We start from the raw sequence: 16,491 nt of genomic DNA, 5'->3' as shown, positions 1-16,491 counted from the left end.
AATTGATAAATGTCAGCTTTTACCTGAACCATTAATCAAAACATTGAAGAGTGCCAGAGACAGAGCCCTACAACACTCTGTTAGGGACTCAGATTGACATTAGCATAGACCCTCTAATCACTACTCTGTGGGCCATCCTTTTAAGTTGCATAATCTATATTTCTCTGATAATTCCAAGATGCTTCTTTTACATTTGTTTACAAACCATCACTTTGGTTATTTTTTTCTAGTAAGTTACCAGAAACGGAAATTACTTATGCTCACTAGTCTGTAATTTAAAGAATCGACTTTCTTCCCCCTTTTCAAAAATTGGATCAACATTTGCATTACTTATAAACCAGTTGCACAGCCCTTCTCCCAGCTTTTGGATACCCCTGAATATCACTGGTAGCAATTCAATAATTACTTCCTGAAAATTTCAGTAATATTTTCCTTATCACCCAGCGTTAACTGGAGAAGACGAAAGAGTAGAGATGCTGCATAGATATCACTATCCTGGATGCTTTTTAAAACACTGAAAAATGGCAGGATGGATGTGGGACCTCAAAAACTGGGTATCATAAACATAGCATTATATTTCTCATAATCCAATTTAATGCATTTACTCATTTGAGAAGCAACATGGTAAAGGGGATAGCATGTGAAACTTGGAGTCAAGTCCTGGATTGAAATCCTACTTCAGACACATCCTGTGTTCCCTGGGCAAACAAAAAACTTCCCCAATCCTTTCTTTTTACATCTCATCTGTAGAATGGGGATGAGGATGAGGATGATAATAACTCATTTATATGTAAGATGTTCAGTTTTGCAAAGTGCTTTGAATATATTATCTTATTTACTCCCCCGGATAACAACCCTACGAGATAGGTACTGGTGTCAGATTCGTTTTACAGATGAGGAAACTGAGGCTTAAAGAGGTTAAAATGACTTACTCACGGTTATGTATCTGAGGCTACAGTTTCTAAGTTGGTATTTGACCCTAAGAATTCCTGATTCCAAGTTCCGACCTCTATCTACTGCCCCAAGCTCATAATTATATCACCTCTCACAGGATTGTCATCAAGACAAATCAATCACTTTGCAACCTTAGAGTGCTATATACAGTTTAATTATTATCATTATTGTTGTTACAATTATTATAATTATGATTATTGCAGTTGTGGCTATTGTTTAAACTTAGCTTTTTTCTTCTAGGATAGCAGGTCAAAGGACAGTATCTCCATTAAGTAAGATAGCATACTTAAATCTGATTTTTTAAGTAAGGAAATGGAAAACTAAGTGTATTTGTAAAGTGCATTATTTAATGATGCTCGTCATTGGTTGAATTACTTTTGATTGTTATCCTAAGGCTTCAGGTGGAAAATTGCTTAACGTGGAATTCTTTTGTATACCCACATTTAAATGGAAGGGTTCCTAAGCTACTTACCATCAGTTTCATTAGGGGACCATGGCAATGATGGAGTGTGATAAGTTTTGATAAAGGACTGGGGAGGAGAACAGGGAAATCCTTTAACAAAGTGTTGGGCAGTCTGGAAACCTACCTCTTTACCCTGAATTTCCCACAAGGATGTTTCAGAGATGATAGAGATATTCTCCTAGTATTACACTCTCCCCAAGAGACCTTCATTCTATAGACTCTAAGAAATCGTGCGGCCTCCTGAGTCTTTGCCAGGAGTCCTCAAGGCAAAAGTGGGCATTCCCAGGACACCTGCAGTGATATTCCTCTAAACAGTTCTCACCCAACTCAGTGAGAAGATTACAGCAAATCCCCATATGGTCTGTGTGTTCATGACCCAAGATAACCATTTTGGTTGAATGTGTTCATTCCCCCGGATAACAACTCTACGAGATAGGTACAGGATCTAAAGCTTGGATTAATCATTCTCATGTAAATATATATATTCTCATAAAATTGCATATTGGTATAGTGCAGTTGGTATAGTGAATAGAGTGCTGACCTTGAAGCCAGGCCAGGAAGGCCTGGATTCATACTGTGCTTCCAATATATACTATCTATTTGGCCCTGTGCAAAACATTTAATCTCTAAATGCTCTAGACATCTCTGTAAGGTGATGAATTACAGAGAAGATGCTGACTTGTATTTGAGGAGGAAATTTCATCATTCAGAATCATCTGTACTAATAAAAACACAGTTCTAATTCTTATTCCCTATTCCCTATCCATAAAATTTTAATAGATGTCAGTCTATTCAACCATTTAGAATAATAAGATCATAGATTTAGAGTTCTAAGGAACCTTAAAGGTTTTCTTATAAATTAGGATACTGGGACCCAGAGGAGGATGTAGCTTGACCAAGACACATAGGGAGAGTTACAGAAAAAGGATTTGGACTTGGGATTCTTTCTGATATAGTCCATGGCCTCCTGTTTCCTCCATTTGCATATGAAATGTTTGCTAGGATATTTTACCACTTCTGTTTTATTCCAAATGTCAACAGACCTCTTTATTTTTTATTTTTTTCATTTTTCTAAAAGGTGGCATAGTGTTGCCCTTTTAGACACTAGCCTAGGAATGAGAAGATCTGGATTCTAAGCCTCAGTTTATCACTTAACTAGCTTTATTGACCTTGGGCGATCCACAACTTTTTGAGCCCTACGAGAACATTTGTTGGTAGGATGAACAAAAGAATCTATTTGAACACCCGGAAAATGGGCATGTAACCAGGGGCCAGCAAGCCCGTGCTTTCTAGTTAGCTTGTGTCAGGCATAAGGCCATCTGACCAGGACTTCATTTCTTGGGATACTGGTACAAGGTATATTTTGTCACTTGGATGAGACAAAGATCCCAGGAGAAAGAGGAAGGAGAAAAAACACAAGGTAGAACTGAAGAGGATGAAATGCAGTGTCTGAGAGTCCTGAATTGCTGAGGATAGGTATTGCAGAACAGAGCGGAACACTGACTTTTAGTCACTGATGGGCCCAAGGAAATAAAGTGACAGAGGAGCAAAAACTCCTGTAGCTGCAGCCAGGAAAGAGAGATGATCTTGGAGTAATAAGTGCTGGGACTGGATGGATGTCACACCATTGTGCTGTTTTCTCTAGTTTTCGATAACCTGGATAAACAAAATCCTCCTTTCTAGACTAAGCTAAGGAAGATAAATCAATCAATATAAATCTATAGATATTTATTAAGCACCTACTATGTTCCAGAGACTGTGCTAAGTACTGGAAATATAAAAAGAGGCAAAAGACTATCCCTGCTCTTAAGGAACTTATGATCTAATGGGGGGTAGGGGAAACAACATGCAAGCAAATATTTACAAAGCTAGTTATGTATGGTATAATTATAAAGTAATTAACAGGATTATGGAATTTTGAGGGGCTGGAAAAGGCTTCCAGTAAGGTATGAGACTTTGGTTGGGGCTTAGAGAAAGCCAGGGGAGTGAGTAGGTATAGATGAGGAAGGAGAGTGTGTCAGGCATGGGGGCAGCTAGAGAAGATGTCTGTAGCTGAGAGATGGAATGTCTTATTTGTGGAACAGACAGAAGGCCAGGGTTACTGGACTGAATAGAGCATGTTGGGAAGGAAGGTGTAAGCAGGCCGGAAAGGTAGGCGAGACCTTGGTTATGAAGGGCTTTGAATGCCAAATCGCATTTTGTATTTGATCCTGGAGTTTACCTGGAGTTGCCACTGAAGTTTACCAAGTGTGTGTTGGGGTAGGTGTGACATGGTCAGACTTGCATTTAAGATAAATTGCTTAAATGGCTGAATGGAGGATGGATTGGAGGAGAGGTTTGTGGTAGGCAGATCCCCCAGCAGGCTGTTGCAATAGTCCAGATGTGAAGTGATGAGGGCCTGTACCAGAGTAGTGGCAGTGTCAGAGGAGAGAAGGGGAAATATTTGAGAGATGTTGCAAAGGTGAAATCAACAGGCTTTGGCAAAAGATTGGATATGGCGGGGCGAGAGATAATGAAGAGTCCAGGTTGATTCCTAAGTTGGGAGCCTAACAGTGTGGGAGGATGATGTTGTCCTCTACAGTACTAGGGAAGGTAGAAGGCAGGGGAGGGCTTAGGGGGAGAGATAATGAGTTCTGATTTGGACATATTGAGTTTAAGATGCCTACTGAGCATCTAATTCAAGATGTTTGAAAGGCAGTTGGAGGTGTGCAATTGGAAGTCAGCAGAGAGATTGGGGCAGGATAAGTAGATTTGAGCATCATCAGCATATAGATGGTAATTGAATCCATGGAAGCCGATGGGATCACCAAGTGAAGTAATATAGAGGGAGAAAGGGGAGAGGGCCCTGGAGGAAACCCTGAGGGACACCTAGGTTAGAGGGTGTGATCTGGAAAAAGATCTGGCAAAGGAGACATAGAAGGAGCAATCAGATACATAGGAGGAGAATTGTCTCAACCTGGAGAAAAGAGAGTATCAAGGAAACAGAGTCAAAGCTTATAGAGAGGTCAAGGAAAATGAAGACTGAGAAAAGGCCATTGGATTTGGCAACTAAAAGATCATCGGTAACTTCGGAAAGAGTAGCTCCAGTGGAATGATAAGATCAGGAGCCAGGTTGTAACAGGTTAAGAAAAGAGTGAGAAAAACGAACATATAAGCGCTTATGGCCTTTTTGAGTTTAGCCGCAAAAGGAAAAAGAGATGTAGGGTCATGACTATGTGGGGATGAAAGAGCCTAGTGAGAGTTTTTGAGGATGAGGGAGACATAGACATGTTTGTACATAGAAGTAAATGAACCAGTAGACAGGGAGAGATTGACAATAAGTGGAAGAGCGGGGATGAAACAGAGAACAATCTTGTGGAAGAGATGGGATGGAATGGAATCACTCAGACTAGGAGAGGTGTTAGCCTGGGAAAGGAGGAAGGCCACTTTATCATGTGAGACAGGGGTGAAAGAGAGGAGACAGTGGAAGAAGGCACAGGAAGGAAGGAAGGAAGGAAAAGAAGGAAGGAAGGAAACAAGCAAACAAACATTCATTAGGTGCCTACTACTACTAAGAAGAGTGAAAATATATTCCTTTAGGAAAGGTTTGCTGAGAATATTTTTAGTGTTTCACTTTCTATTCTCATTAAATATTTTTGCTCTTTCTATGTTGTGGTTTTTTAATTTTAATTTTTTTAGTATAATTGACATTTTAGACCCAAGTTGACTTTAGAAGTCTACAGTGTCACAGATGATTAGGAGCTCAAGGCACAATGAAAGTATATTTCTCAAATACCCCGTGCTGAAAGTGGTAAATGATGAAAAACCCTGAGTTCATGACTCATGAAGATCAGCTGAATGAACGAGGCATGTTTATCCTGGAGAAAAGCGCACTCATTGGGAACAAAGTAGCTGGGTGCAAGTATCTGAAGGACTGTCATATGGAGGAGGGATTAGACATACCTTCTTTGGCCTCAGAGGGAAAAAAACCAGAAACATTCAGAGGAAGTTTCAAAGAGACAAATTGAGATGTGATATCAGGAAACATTTTTGAACTAGACCCAAGAGTAGAATTGGATGCCTTGAGAAGCCATGGTTTGCCTGTCTTAAAAGTTTTCAAGTAGAAGTCCAGGCGATCACTTGTTGGTTATATTGTAGTGGGAATGCCTTCATTTATGGATGACATGGTCACTGAGGTCTACACCAACTCTCAAATTCTGTTATTCTTTTGGAGTTCCAAGTGGACTTTCCCCTCTGCTGGTTATCTCCAATTTAACTCTACATCTCATTTGTACATGGTTTGAATGTTGTCTCTCTCATAACGCTGTGAGCCCCTTGAGAAGAGGGACAATTTTCAGCCTTTCTTTTGTCCGCAGCACAGTGACTGGCACAAATTAGGAGCTTAATAAATGTTTATTGACTAATACCACCTGCACCACCTACTTCACCAAGTTGTCCTCACAATAAAAAAATCAATGCAAAGCTGCTTTGGAAAAGTATAAAGTGCTATATTAACATCAGATAGCATCCCCATAGGCAATGACTTGAGGTCTCTAACCTAAGATATGATAATGGTGCTTCTCTCACAGACAGGATCCGTTCACTTTGTGCATCAGATACAATTCATTAACTGGCCAGACCATGGCATTCCCACATCTTTCGATGGTTTTGTGAAGTATGTTCGATACATGAAGAAGATCCATGAGACGGGACCCATCATTGCCCACTGCAGTGCAGGCATAGGGAGGACTGGGGTCCTCTTGTGTGTGGACATTGTGCTTCGTGCCCTAGAAAAAGACTTTGATGTAAGTAGTTCCTGTCACCCCTACCCCAAAAATTCATACCATGAATCCAGTGCCCCAAAAGAGGACTTGCATGTTTGGGGATCAAAGGTCCTTGATCAAAATCCAATCTCTGACATTTATTGTCTGTGTGACCATATTGCAAGTGGCTTAATTTCTCTGGAGCCTCTCCACATAATTAGTGAGGTTTAACTAGACAATCTTAGGGGGTCACTCCCAACTCTTAAATCTATGATCCTATCTTAGAAGAGTGATATTTGCCACCTAGAGCTTTTCAGGATGCTTTCTAAAATCATGTTGGTGATATGAATTTTACATACTGGATAGTCTACTCGAATTACAGCAAAGTACAAATCAACATATCCTTAACCAGGGTGGACATCTGGGGCTTTGTTCCAGGATGCTGAATTTGGAGGGTACTGACAGTAATTGCAGTCCTTCAGCAGCCTAGGAATATCAGAGCTTAGCACTTAGCAAGAAGAGCTAGTTAAACAGGGAAGTTAGCAGACAGATGGAATGAGTGCCTTCATTCTGCGCTTTCCTTCTTCTTCTCACCCTTTTCATGGTGGCCTCACTGAGCAGTCATGTGCTGATACCCCCTTCCCCTCATCTGAGGGCATGTTTTGTGCTACTTGCCCTGGGTGCAAAGATTGGTAGTTATGACTTAACCAGTGAATTGCCATCCTAGAGGATGCCAAACTCCAGACAGTTCCCAGCTGTCCGACAACTCCTTTCTTGTCTTCATTGCCCTTTATCTTCTTTTTTGTTTGTTTTTGGAGGGGGAAGGCAGGGCAATTAGGGTTAAGTGACTTGTCCAAGGTCACACAGCTAGTATGTGTGTCAAGTGTCTGAGGCTGGATTTGAACTCAGGTCCTCCTTATTCTAGGGCCAGTGCTCTACTCACTGTGCCACCTAGCTGCCCCTGCCCTTTATCCTCTGCCATGGTTTGGTTCATCTATCCTTAGAGATGATGTCTGGCAGTGCTGGGTATCAGAAATCTTTGATCTCTACTTCAGATCCCATGGCATCACCTGAACCCATGGCCTCTGGGCAGAACTGGTAAGTGGCCAGGAATCCTATACACTGGCTGATGTCCCGTCTGTAAGACCATAAGGAGAAAAGGCAAGAGAGAGGGATGGAGCTCAAGCTTGAGTGTACTTTTCAATGCTTTGGGATTCTGAACAATGTTAATAGCTTGTAAAGGGTTTCAGTCAGGGGTAGCTATGTGATACACTGGTTATAGTGTGGTTTTGGAGTGAGGAAGACTTGAGTTCAAATCTTACCTCAGATATTTACTAATTGTGGGTCCCTGGGCAAGTCTCTTAAATTTGTTTGCCTTAGTTTTCTCATCTATAAAATGGGCATAATAGGAGCACCTATATCCTTGGGTTGTTGTAAAGATCAAATGAAACACCATTTATAAAGCACTTAGCACAGCGCCTGGCAAATAACAGGTGCTATATAAATGCTATGATGATGATGATGATGATGATGATGGTGATGATTACTTGAGTTCACTCACTTAGCAAGCATTTATTAAATGCACGCTGTGTGTCAGGAGATGGTTGTTTAAAGACAAAAGGAAATACTCCCTTACCTCAAGGAGAGTTTTTTTGAGGAAACATGTAACTGGAATATTAAATATAAAATATGTGTAGTGATCTCCAGGAGGAGGGCACCAGTAGTTGGGGGGAGGGAGCGGGAAAGTCTTCATGTAAATGATTCTTGACATGCATCTTGAAGGAAGAGGGAGATTTCGCTGAAGTGGAGTTGAGGAGGAGATGCATTCCGGGAATGGGAAATATCATATGTAAAAGCTTGGAAGATGGAAAATGGAATGTCGTGTGTGTGTGTGTGTGTGTGTGTGTGTGTGTGTGTGTGTGTGTGTGAGAGAGAGAGAGAGAGAGAGAGAGAGAGAGAGAGAGAAAGAGAGAGAGAGTGAGAGAGAGAGAGAGAGAGAGAGAGATTAGATTAGATGGGCTAGTTCAGTTGGAACATAGAATGCAGAAAAAAAGCTTAGAAATTATGCTGGAGCCAGCCTGTGAATGGCTTTAAAAGCCAAACAGAGGAATTTATATTTGATCTTAGAGAAAGTGGGAGCAAATGGAGTTTTTAGAGCAGGGTAGTGACAGACCTATGGTTTAGGAATATCACTATGATAGTCATGTGAAAGATGGATTGAAGAGAGGAGATACTAAGGGCTTAGGATACCAATTAGAAGACTGAAAGCTATCCTGTGGGAGGTGATGAGTATATGAACAAGAGTGTTGACTGGGTGGAGAGAAGGATAGATGGTTAAATGGTTGGATGGATGGGTGGACGGATGGGCAGACAGACAGATGGATGGATTAGAGATAAACTGTAAGTTAGGACTGATAGGACTTGGCAATCGAATGTGAAGAGGAAGGAAGAAGGAAGAGTTGAAGATCGCTTCAAGGTGGCAAACATGGGTGACTTGGAAGTGTATAATGGTGAAGTCTTGGACAGTATTGGGAAAGTTAATAAGAAGGGAGAGTATGGTGGGAAAACTGGAGGCAGAGGTAGAAGGGAGTGTAATTGCATTCAGGAGTGTACTGGTAAATGTTTAATAATCAGCTCTCTAAAAAAGTATACCTAACAATTTTTAAGCTATGTCTTGATTTTTTCAATACTTTAGCTCTAAACAATTAATAAAACAGCAATTCAAATCTCAATTTATAGGATTTTTCCATTTCCAAGGCATAAGTGCTCACACTGAAAATTGAACATTAGCTTTTGAAAGCTGGTGTGAGCTGACTTTAGCCTACATGTAATCATAACCCACATGTTGGGCTTGAAAAGTTTACCCCACTCCTAATATGTAACCCAGGAGTATTATTAAAATAGAAGCTATAGACTCCCATGTATGGACTTTGTATCTCAGAGACCAAGGATTGACTGCTGGATTAAATTAAAAACAAACAAACAGAAATAACAATAAAGCAAGTGCCTGAGCAACCCATCCCAAACACTCTACTTAGTAGTTCATTGGGTTAAATCGGGCCTGTGTGACAGAGGTAATATAACCCTGGTAGACCTTGTATATTCCAGGCTTTACACTTGCCATTTATGGGTGATTTAAAAAAAACAAACAACAGTAACAGCAACTCATCCAGATTCCCCATTTCTGGCTTTGTAGGAGGAAATAGTGGGCCCTTGGGATTGGCAGTGGGAAAAGAATCCTTCATCTCCTGCTTCTGCATGAAGCACTTAAAAGCTACAGATTTCTTACCATCTAAACCCAAGTAGGCAAGATAGAACTGTTTATCTCCCATCTTGATGAGGCAGTGAGAAATAGAACGACTGCTTCAGCAGAAATGTTTCTGTTTGCTTCTTTTGAGTTCTTCACTCCTTTTTGATTTTGTGGGAAAGAACAAGTTGGTTATGCTAATATAATGTGTTAATGAACACTTTGATGTGCTGTGAAAGAAAGCATTCATCCACATGGACCACCTGCTGCCTCAGTTGCTATGACACAGTCTTTCTATTTGTGTCTGCAAATCATAGGATCCCAGAGTTGGAAAGGGCCTTAGTCATCTAGTCTATTCCTAACCTAATGGAGGAACGGCCTCATGATGCCTGAGAGAGGTGGCCAACCTGTCTGTGCTTGTCTATCTTTGGCAGCCGAGGGCTTCCTCGATCCATGAGGCAGCCCATTCTGTTTTCAAACATTTGTAATCATTAGGAAATTCTTCCTCAATCTGAACCAAAATTAGACTTCCTGTACTACCTTGATACTAATCTTAGTTTTCCCTGCTGCAGTTGCAGAAAATAACTAACATATTTGCCATAGGATGCCCACTCACATAGCATCATAATTATAGAACTAGAATGCCTTAACTGTATAAATGAGAAAACTGAGAACCAAGAAAGGTTGAGTCGCTTGCCCTAGGTCACGTAGCCAGGAAATAGCAGCGCTAGGATTCATATGTTTTATATTCTTCCTACTATGCTACATTGCCTCTATCTTTGAAGGCAGATTCCATGCCTCCCCACCCCACCCCCCGGCCCCCACCTTGGGGTTAAGCATCGTCTGTTTTGAATGATATAATTTTAAGGCTCAAGGGTGCTTCCAGCCTTTATTTCCATGTTTACCTTCGAAAAGTTCCCTTCATGTATTCTACGCTTCATGCAGCTGAACTGGACTTCAGTAATCTCTGAACACACCTAGCACTTTTCCACCTCCATATCTTTGTCCATACTCTTCCCTGTGTTTACTATGTCCTCCAACAGTTTCTGAGATCCTCTGATCTTCTATCCATCCTTTGGGGTCCAAATTGAATGCTCCCTCTTCAAACCTTCCCTTATCCCTCCAGCCGGAAGTGATTTCACCCTCATTAGATTTCTTTCTTTTATTTGTATACATTTATCCTATTCTAATTGGTATTCTATTAACCCATCTTAATTTCTTCCCACAAGATTGTAAACTCCCTGAGGGCAGGGTCCTCGACTGAATTGTTTTTACATCTCTCTTAGTTCCCATTACATTGTGTTGCCCATAGTAGGGATATGATAGATGTTTGATGAATGAATAAGTTGTTAATGCTTTGAAGTTTTGATGGATCCATGAGCCAATCCATGGGGTGTATCATAACCTCTTGATTTCTTCTTGCCTAGTGGTATGATATTTTGTGTTGATATTCTCCACTAAATTCTCCCACAGACAATTCAGTCCCATTCTCCTTGAGTACTTTATTGTTGCAGTCAGTTTATTAATCATTCTGCCCCCCTCTCCTTCCTGTATGAACATCTTTGCTTATGCTCTTCATCCTCTCTGCAATATGCTTAATTTTCCTATTTATCTAATTCCTAGTTAGTCGTATTCTGATAAATGTTTAAAAACTGGCTTTCTGAAAAAAATTATTCACAACATATTTTTGACTTTAACCTGCATTATTAAGATGTTCTCCATCACTTCCTTAAGTTTATACAATCAACAAATCAAACCCTGATTTGTAGCATTTGCTGATTTCCGAGGTATAAATGCTCGCACTGAAATTTTAACAATGTGAGCTCACCAGAAAGGTCTCCAACATTCCCATGAATTTGTAGCCATCCTTCAAGGCCTAGTGTCCATCCTTCCCCATCTGTGAATCCTTATTGGTGGTGTTGTTTGTCCTTCTTGAAGAAGACCAATGACATCACAAAGGTGATGTCTTGACTTGCATGTGGACTGGATATAAGTGAGGCAGACTTCGATGAACACTAATTTCTTCTTTTTCTGATGGGATAACACAGCATAATTGCAAGAGCATAGCATTTGGAATCAGACCTGGGTGTGACCTTAAAAGAGTTACTCGATCTCATTGGTTCTCAATTTTCTTTTCTATAAAATGGGTGTGGGTGGGAGAAATAAGAGTATTAGATGATATTTTAGGTCTCTATCAACTCTAAATCTATGATTCTATGGGGCAGCCTGGTGTTAGTTAAAAGACCTGAGTTCTATTTCTGCTTGTGTGACCTTAGGCAAGGCAATTAAACTCTCTGGTCCTCATTTCCCTCCTTTGTAAAATGAGTTGGACTAGCTAATATCTAATGTCCCTCCTGGCTCTAAATCTGTGATTTGATAATGGATTAACCTAATGGGCTGTACCTCTCAACTAATCTGAACAATATTCATTCTTATCCACTTGGGATTTTTCAGGTAGGTTACTTGGCCCATTTCTTTTGAGTGGTTATGGATCTCACTGAGAAGGTCCTACAGTGTTCTAGGACTTTATTCAAGAAGCACAATGCCATCCAAAACACATGAGCTTCTACAAGACTTCCCTCCATGCAATACCTTTTTTCATTTCAACTTTGCACTGACCAGTCTCCATGGCACTGGAGAGTACTTTTGATGAGCATATACTTGCTTTATGCTCCATTTATAACAGTTGCTAAGAAGGTCATTAGACAAGGTTATCTCCATGCTTGCATCTATCAGGTAACCTTGTAGGATGTTAAGATAGGCATGGGGACACTGTTGGAGGAAAGTGGTTATGACTACTGTTTTATCTAGAGGCAAATGCCTTTTTGTTTTTGAGAGATGAGAGGGGATAGTAAACAGTCAACACAACCATGTCTTATATTCTTTATACTCCTTAATCAATTCTGTGACTTTGAAGATATGCTCTGCTGTAGAGAGTCACTTATGAAAGCCTGACTGTTTCCTTCTCACATTTTTATCAAGGATCTTCTGTTCTCATGGAGCTTTTTTATAGACTTGATAAAGTAAGCATGTAAGTCTATAACTGTCAAAATCTCTGTCCCTCCCCCCTCATTTATAATATTACCATCTGTGATTTTTCCCCCCTCATATTTTGCAATCTTCTCTTTTAGAACTTGAAAATGGATTCTCCTAATGCCTTTGAGGTTGTCTTGCTGCCTAAAAATATTTCTTATTTGAGTATTTGGTTATATCTAGATATTTGTCCCATTTCATATTCTCAAGTGTCACTTTCACTTTCTCACAGAATATGTTGAGTGCAGTCTAAATTTGGTGGATCCACTATGATCACGGATGAGAACATACCACCAAAAAAATACTGGCTAATCTGATACATTTCATACCTATTTATTGTCATTTCCATTATCTTGATGCATTGGGATGAGTAATCGTAGTAGTTATGTTGGGCTCCTAAGTATAATACACTCTACATGCACTCTGGCATTTCAACTGAGTTGATTCATATGCCTGAGTTTTCTGTAGATTTTTTCTTCACTGTTTTTCCTCTATGTTGTGAAATGATACCACTCATAATCTTCAGTCATCCTCCTTTTAAAGCGTGTGGCTTCTTATCTAAATAAATGATGAACGAGACAGCTAGGCGGTGAAGTGAATAGAGTGCCCAAGGTTGGAGTCAGAAAGACCTGAATTCAAATCCAGCCTCAGGCACTTACTAGCTGCACAATCCTGGGCAAATTATTTAACCTCTTCTTGACTCAATTTCCTCAGCTATAAAGTGGGGATAATAATAGCACCCATCTCACAAGTTGTCGTGAAGATCAAATGAAATAATATTGATAAAGTACTTAAAGCAGTGCCCAGCACATAGCATTCCCTCCCTTATTCTCCTATTGCCTTGGTGCCATGGGCTTATTTGGTAAGAAAATCAGCTCATTAGCTTTTGTCATCCTTGTTGTAGTAAATATTTTTGTATCGGGTATTTCCACTTTCATCTGGTTTCCAGAGGTGACAGTGTGTTTAAACAAATTGGTTTGGAACCATTATAATTGTGTCCAGTGTTATTTTCTCATCTGAATCCTTTCTTCTAATTTGGTATTGCATTTATCCCTTATTTTAACCTGCTTATCTGACTGTACACAGACAGATGATTCTGAAATGACTCACATTGGTAACTAGTCATTACCTCTCTCAATAAGCATTTCATTTGACAAATTCTTTAAATGCTTTGAGAGCACAAAGACAAAAATAACTGCCCCAGCCTTCAAGAAGCTCACCTTGTACAAGACTTGTAGAGGTGACTGCCTCCCAGTCTTCCATAACAATGGGAACTCAGGACTCAGACAGACTTGGGACTGCAATTACTTTTGTTGCTAGTTTTTCTTTTTGTCCAGATCTGTGAATTCATTGATGTGGGGAACTCTCAGGTGAGGAAGCTGCCTCCTGAGGCAGATGAATCCCTTCTCTACTGCTGATAGCCTTAGACAACTGCCTGGGGGTGGGGCCATTGAGAGGTTAAGTGACCTGCCCACCCTCATATGGCCATTATGTGTCAAAGGTGAGATTTCAGTTAAAAGTTCCCTCAACTCAACAGATCCACTACACCATGCTGCCTTTCAGCTACATTATTGGAGTCAGAGGATTTTGTGGACTAATCCCATAATTTACCCCTTGTTTAAGAGATCACTTCTGTGGAAGCATCTGCATTGAGTTCCAAACTGGAGAGCATATATGTGTGTGTATATATATATAGCCTTTTATCTGCCATACATATATATATATATATATATATATATATATATATATATATATATATGTATTGCCTTTTATCTACCCAATGCAAGATTGATAGGGGCTACTTGATTAACTGACTCTGCCCCTTTTGGAGGTTAAGATATGAATGCCCTATATTCAATCAGATTGTTTTTACTTTATTTTTTGAAGAGAGTTATTCATGTTTTGGGTTCTCCCAAAGTTGTCTGTTATGATTCTCACCTTTAAAAGAATAGAAAATTGCTTAGCAAAAATTCTGATTTTTTTTGTGTGCTCACACTTTGGGTTACCAAAATCTATACTCTTCCTTTGGAAATGTATTTGTTAGTCCTGGGAGTGGTATATTTTGCTACCCCTGAAAATGAGAACTTTTTTTATTAGACTATGTGGTCTTGGGCTAGAAGGGGCACCTCGAGCATGATATTTCTCTTTGCCCAGAGCTAGGATGATAGGTCCAGAGTTTTTCTTTCATCTTTGCTAATGCTCAATTTTCTTCTAACAGTTCAATATCAAGAATATCGTGACCCAAATGAGAGAGCAACGTTTTGGCATGATTCAGACCAAGGTAAGCTCTCACTACAGAGACTGGGCCTGAAGCCATTTTGGTGGGTATCAGGAAAGTAATCTCTAGGGTTGGTAGGATGTAGAATATGCCCCTGCCATGTTACAAAGAGAATGTTAGTCTGGCATTAGTCAGAGAAGGGCAGTGCTTATTCATGGTGCATGAAGACAGCAAGCATGGGTAAATAGAAACAAAAATAGTCATTATTTAAGCTCATCTCCCTGTAAATTTCCTGTTCAGATTTTCTTAGTTTTTCAAGAGTTGCCTCAAGTCGCTGAGGATTTTTCTTCAAGATATCAACATTCAGTTCAACAAACATTTACAAAGCACTTACTATGTGCACTAAGGACTACAAAGTACTTAGTATGTACAAAGACAAAAATGAAATAGACCCTGCTTATATTCTAATAAGGGGATGCAACATGTACAACAGAACATAAATACGAAGTCTTACGAATGACATATATCTGTCCCCTTGTGCATATCACAGCCCCTCTATACTGTCTGCTTAAACTATCTAATAGTTTAATGAATGACTGCAGCCAAAATACTCTCACAAGTAGCCAGCCTTCCAATAATATTGCTTCTTGAAGCTAATTGGCTCAGATTATGGGCCATTGCTGGCTTCTCCGGCTTTCAGTACCCTTCCTGCTTTGTGCTTTCAGAGCACTGCCTTTGTAGACATCCATAACACTATGAGACACCAAAGTAGAACTTCAGTGGAGAAAAAAAATCTATGTATAAATAAAGGGAGGAGAGGCAATTATCCAGCTCACTCCTTCTTCCTCAAACCACTTTTATTTGAAACAACTAAATAATTTAAGAAAAGAGAGGCCAATTTTCCTTAGAAAAGGGAGAGGATTGCTTTCATATTTAACGTCAGCTCACTATTTCAGGTTCCCAATGGAGATATATTCTTAGAGTTCTAGGCTTGGGAACAACTCTGAGAGATCACGTAGTGCATATCTCTCTCGTAGTCTATGCTGAAATCAATTCATCAATCGATAACATTTATTAAGCTTCTTCTATATGCCAAGGATATCTTTTGAGTCTGAAATGAACTTCTGATCTAAAGATCAAATTATCCTCAATGGATGATTATATACTTTACACTTACTTATTAATCATTACAATGGTTTTCTCTGAGATCACCAATTTATAGAGAGCTCCTTGAACAAATATGTCTATCTACCGACTTTATGGTATCATTGATAGAACCAAAAGTCTTTCAAATGTACTGGGCCAACTGACTGATATTCATGTTTACTATAGTTGCAAAGTAATTATTTTGCTCTCTTATTTTCATGCATATTTAGGAGCAGTATCACTTTTGTTATGAAATCGTGCTTTACGTTCTACGGAAAATTCTAACTTCTACACTCAGTTCCATCGAATAAGAATGGTTCTTCTTGCATTGCATCTGAAAGTGACCAAGTGGCTTGGTGTCTGTCTCCTCCTCCATGGACATTTGCTAGCTTATGAACACAATAACGTATTTTTGTTAGTGTATTCAAGTACCGTGGTATCTGAAGAGTCTCTGAAGGTAGTAAAATGCAGGTTGGGGATGAAATAATGCTTAAAAAGAAACACATTGCCTCATAGTGGTTGTTTTCAATATTATCACAATGCTACCCCATCTCAATGGGACGATCATTACAGAAAGTAACTGTATATTGGCTATACAGCTGGAGGATGACAGGGAACAATAAAGGGTCTTGAACTTTTGGGGTAAGATTTTATTCAGGAAGGGCAGCTAAAGGTCAACTGTAGAGGT

General features: G+C 39.7%; 1 protein-coding gene across 1 annotated transcript in view; it reads left to right on the top strand.

Moving 5' to 3' along the window:
* The window catches only part of PTPN20 (protein tyrosine phosphatase non-receptor type 20), a 33,277-nt gene extending 17,163 nt beyond the window's left edge, over nucleotides 1-16,114 (top strand). Inside the window, exons 7-9 of the mRNA XM_036736071.1 lie at nucleotides 5,986-6,201; nucleotides 14,658-14,720; nucleotides 16,034-16,114. Of these exons, the coding sequence (XP_036591966.1) occupies nucleotides 5,986-6,201; nucleotides 14,658-14,720; nucleotides 16,034-16,114 (360 nt within the window). The remainder of the gene's footprint in view (nucleotides 1-5,985; nucleotides 6,202-14,657; nucleotides 14,721-16,033) is intronic.
* Nucleotides 16,115-16,491: the final 377 nt, after the last annotated feature.

The sequence above is a fragment of the Trichosurus vulpecula genome, chromosome 8, assembly GCF_011100635.1.
Source record: "Trichosurus vulpecula isolate mTriVul1 chromosome 8, mTriVul1.pri, whole genome shotgun sequence".
NCBI lineage: Eukaryota > Metazoa > Chordata > Mammalia > Diprotodontia > Phalangeridae > Trichosurus > Trichosurus vulpecula.
The sequence above is the reverse complement of the archived record's forward strand: the minus strand, read 5'-3'. Positions and strand labels throughout refer to the sequence as shown.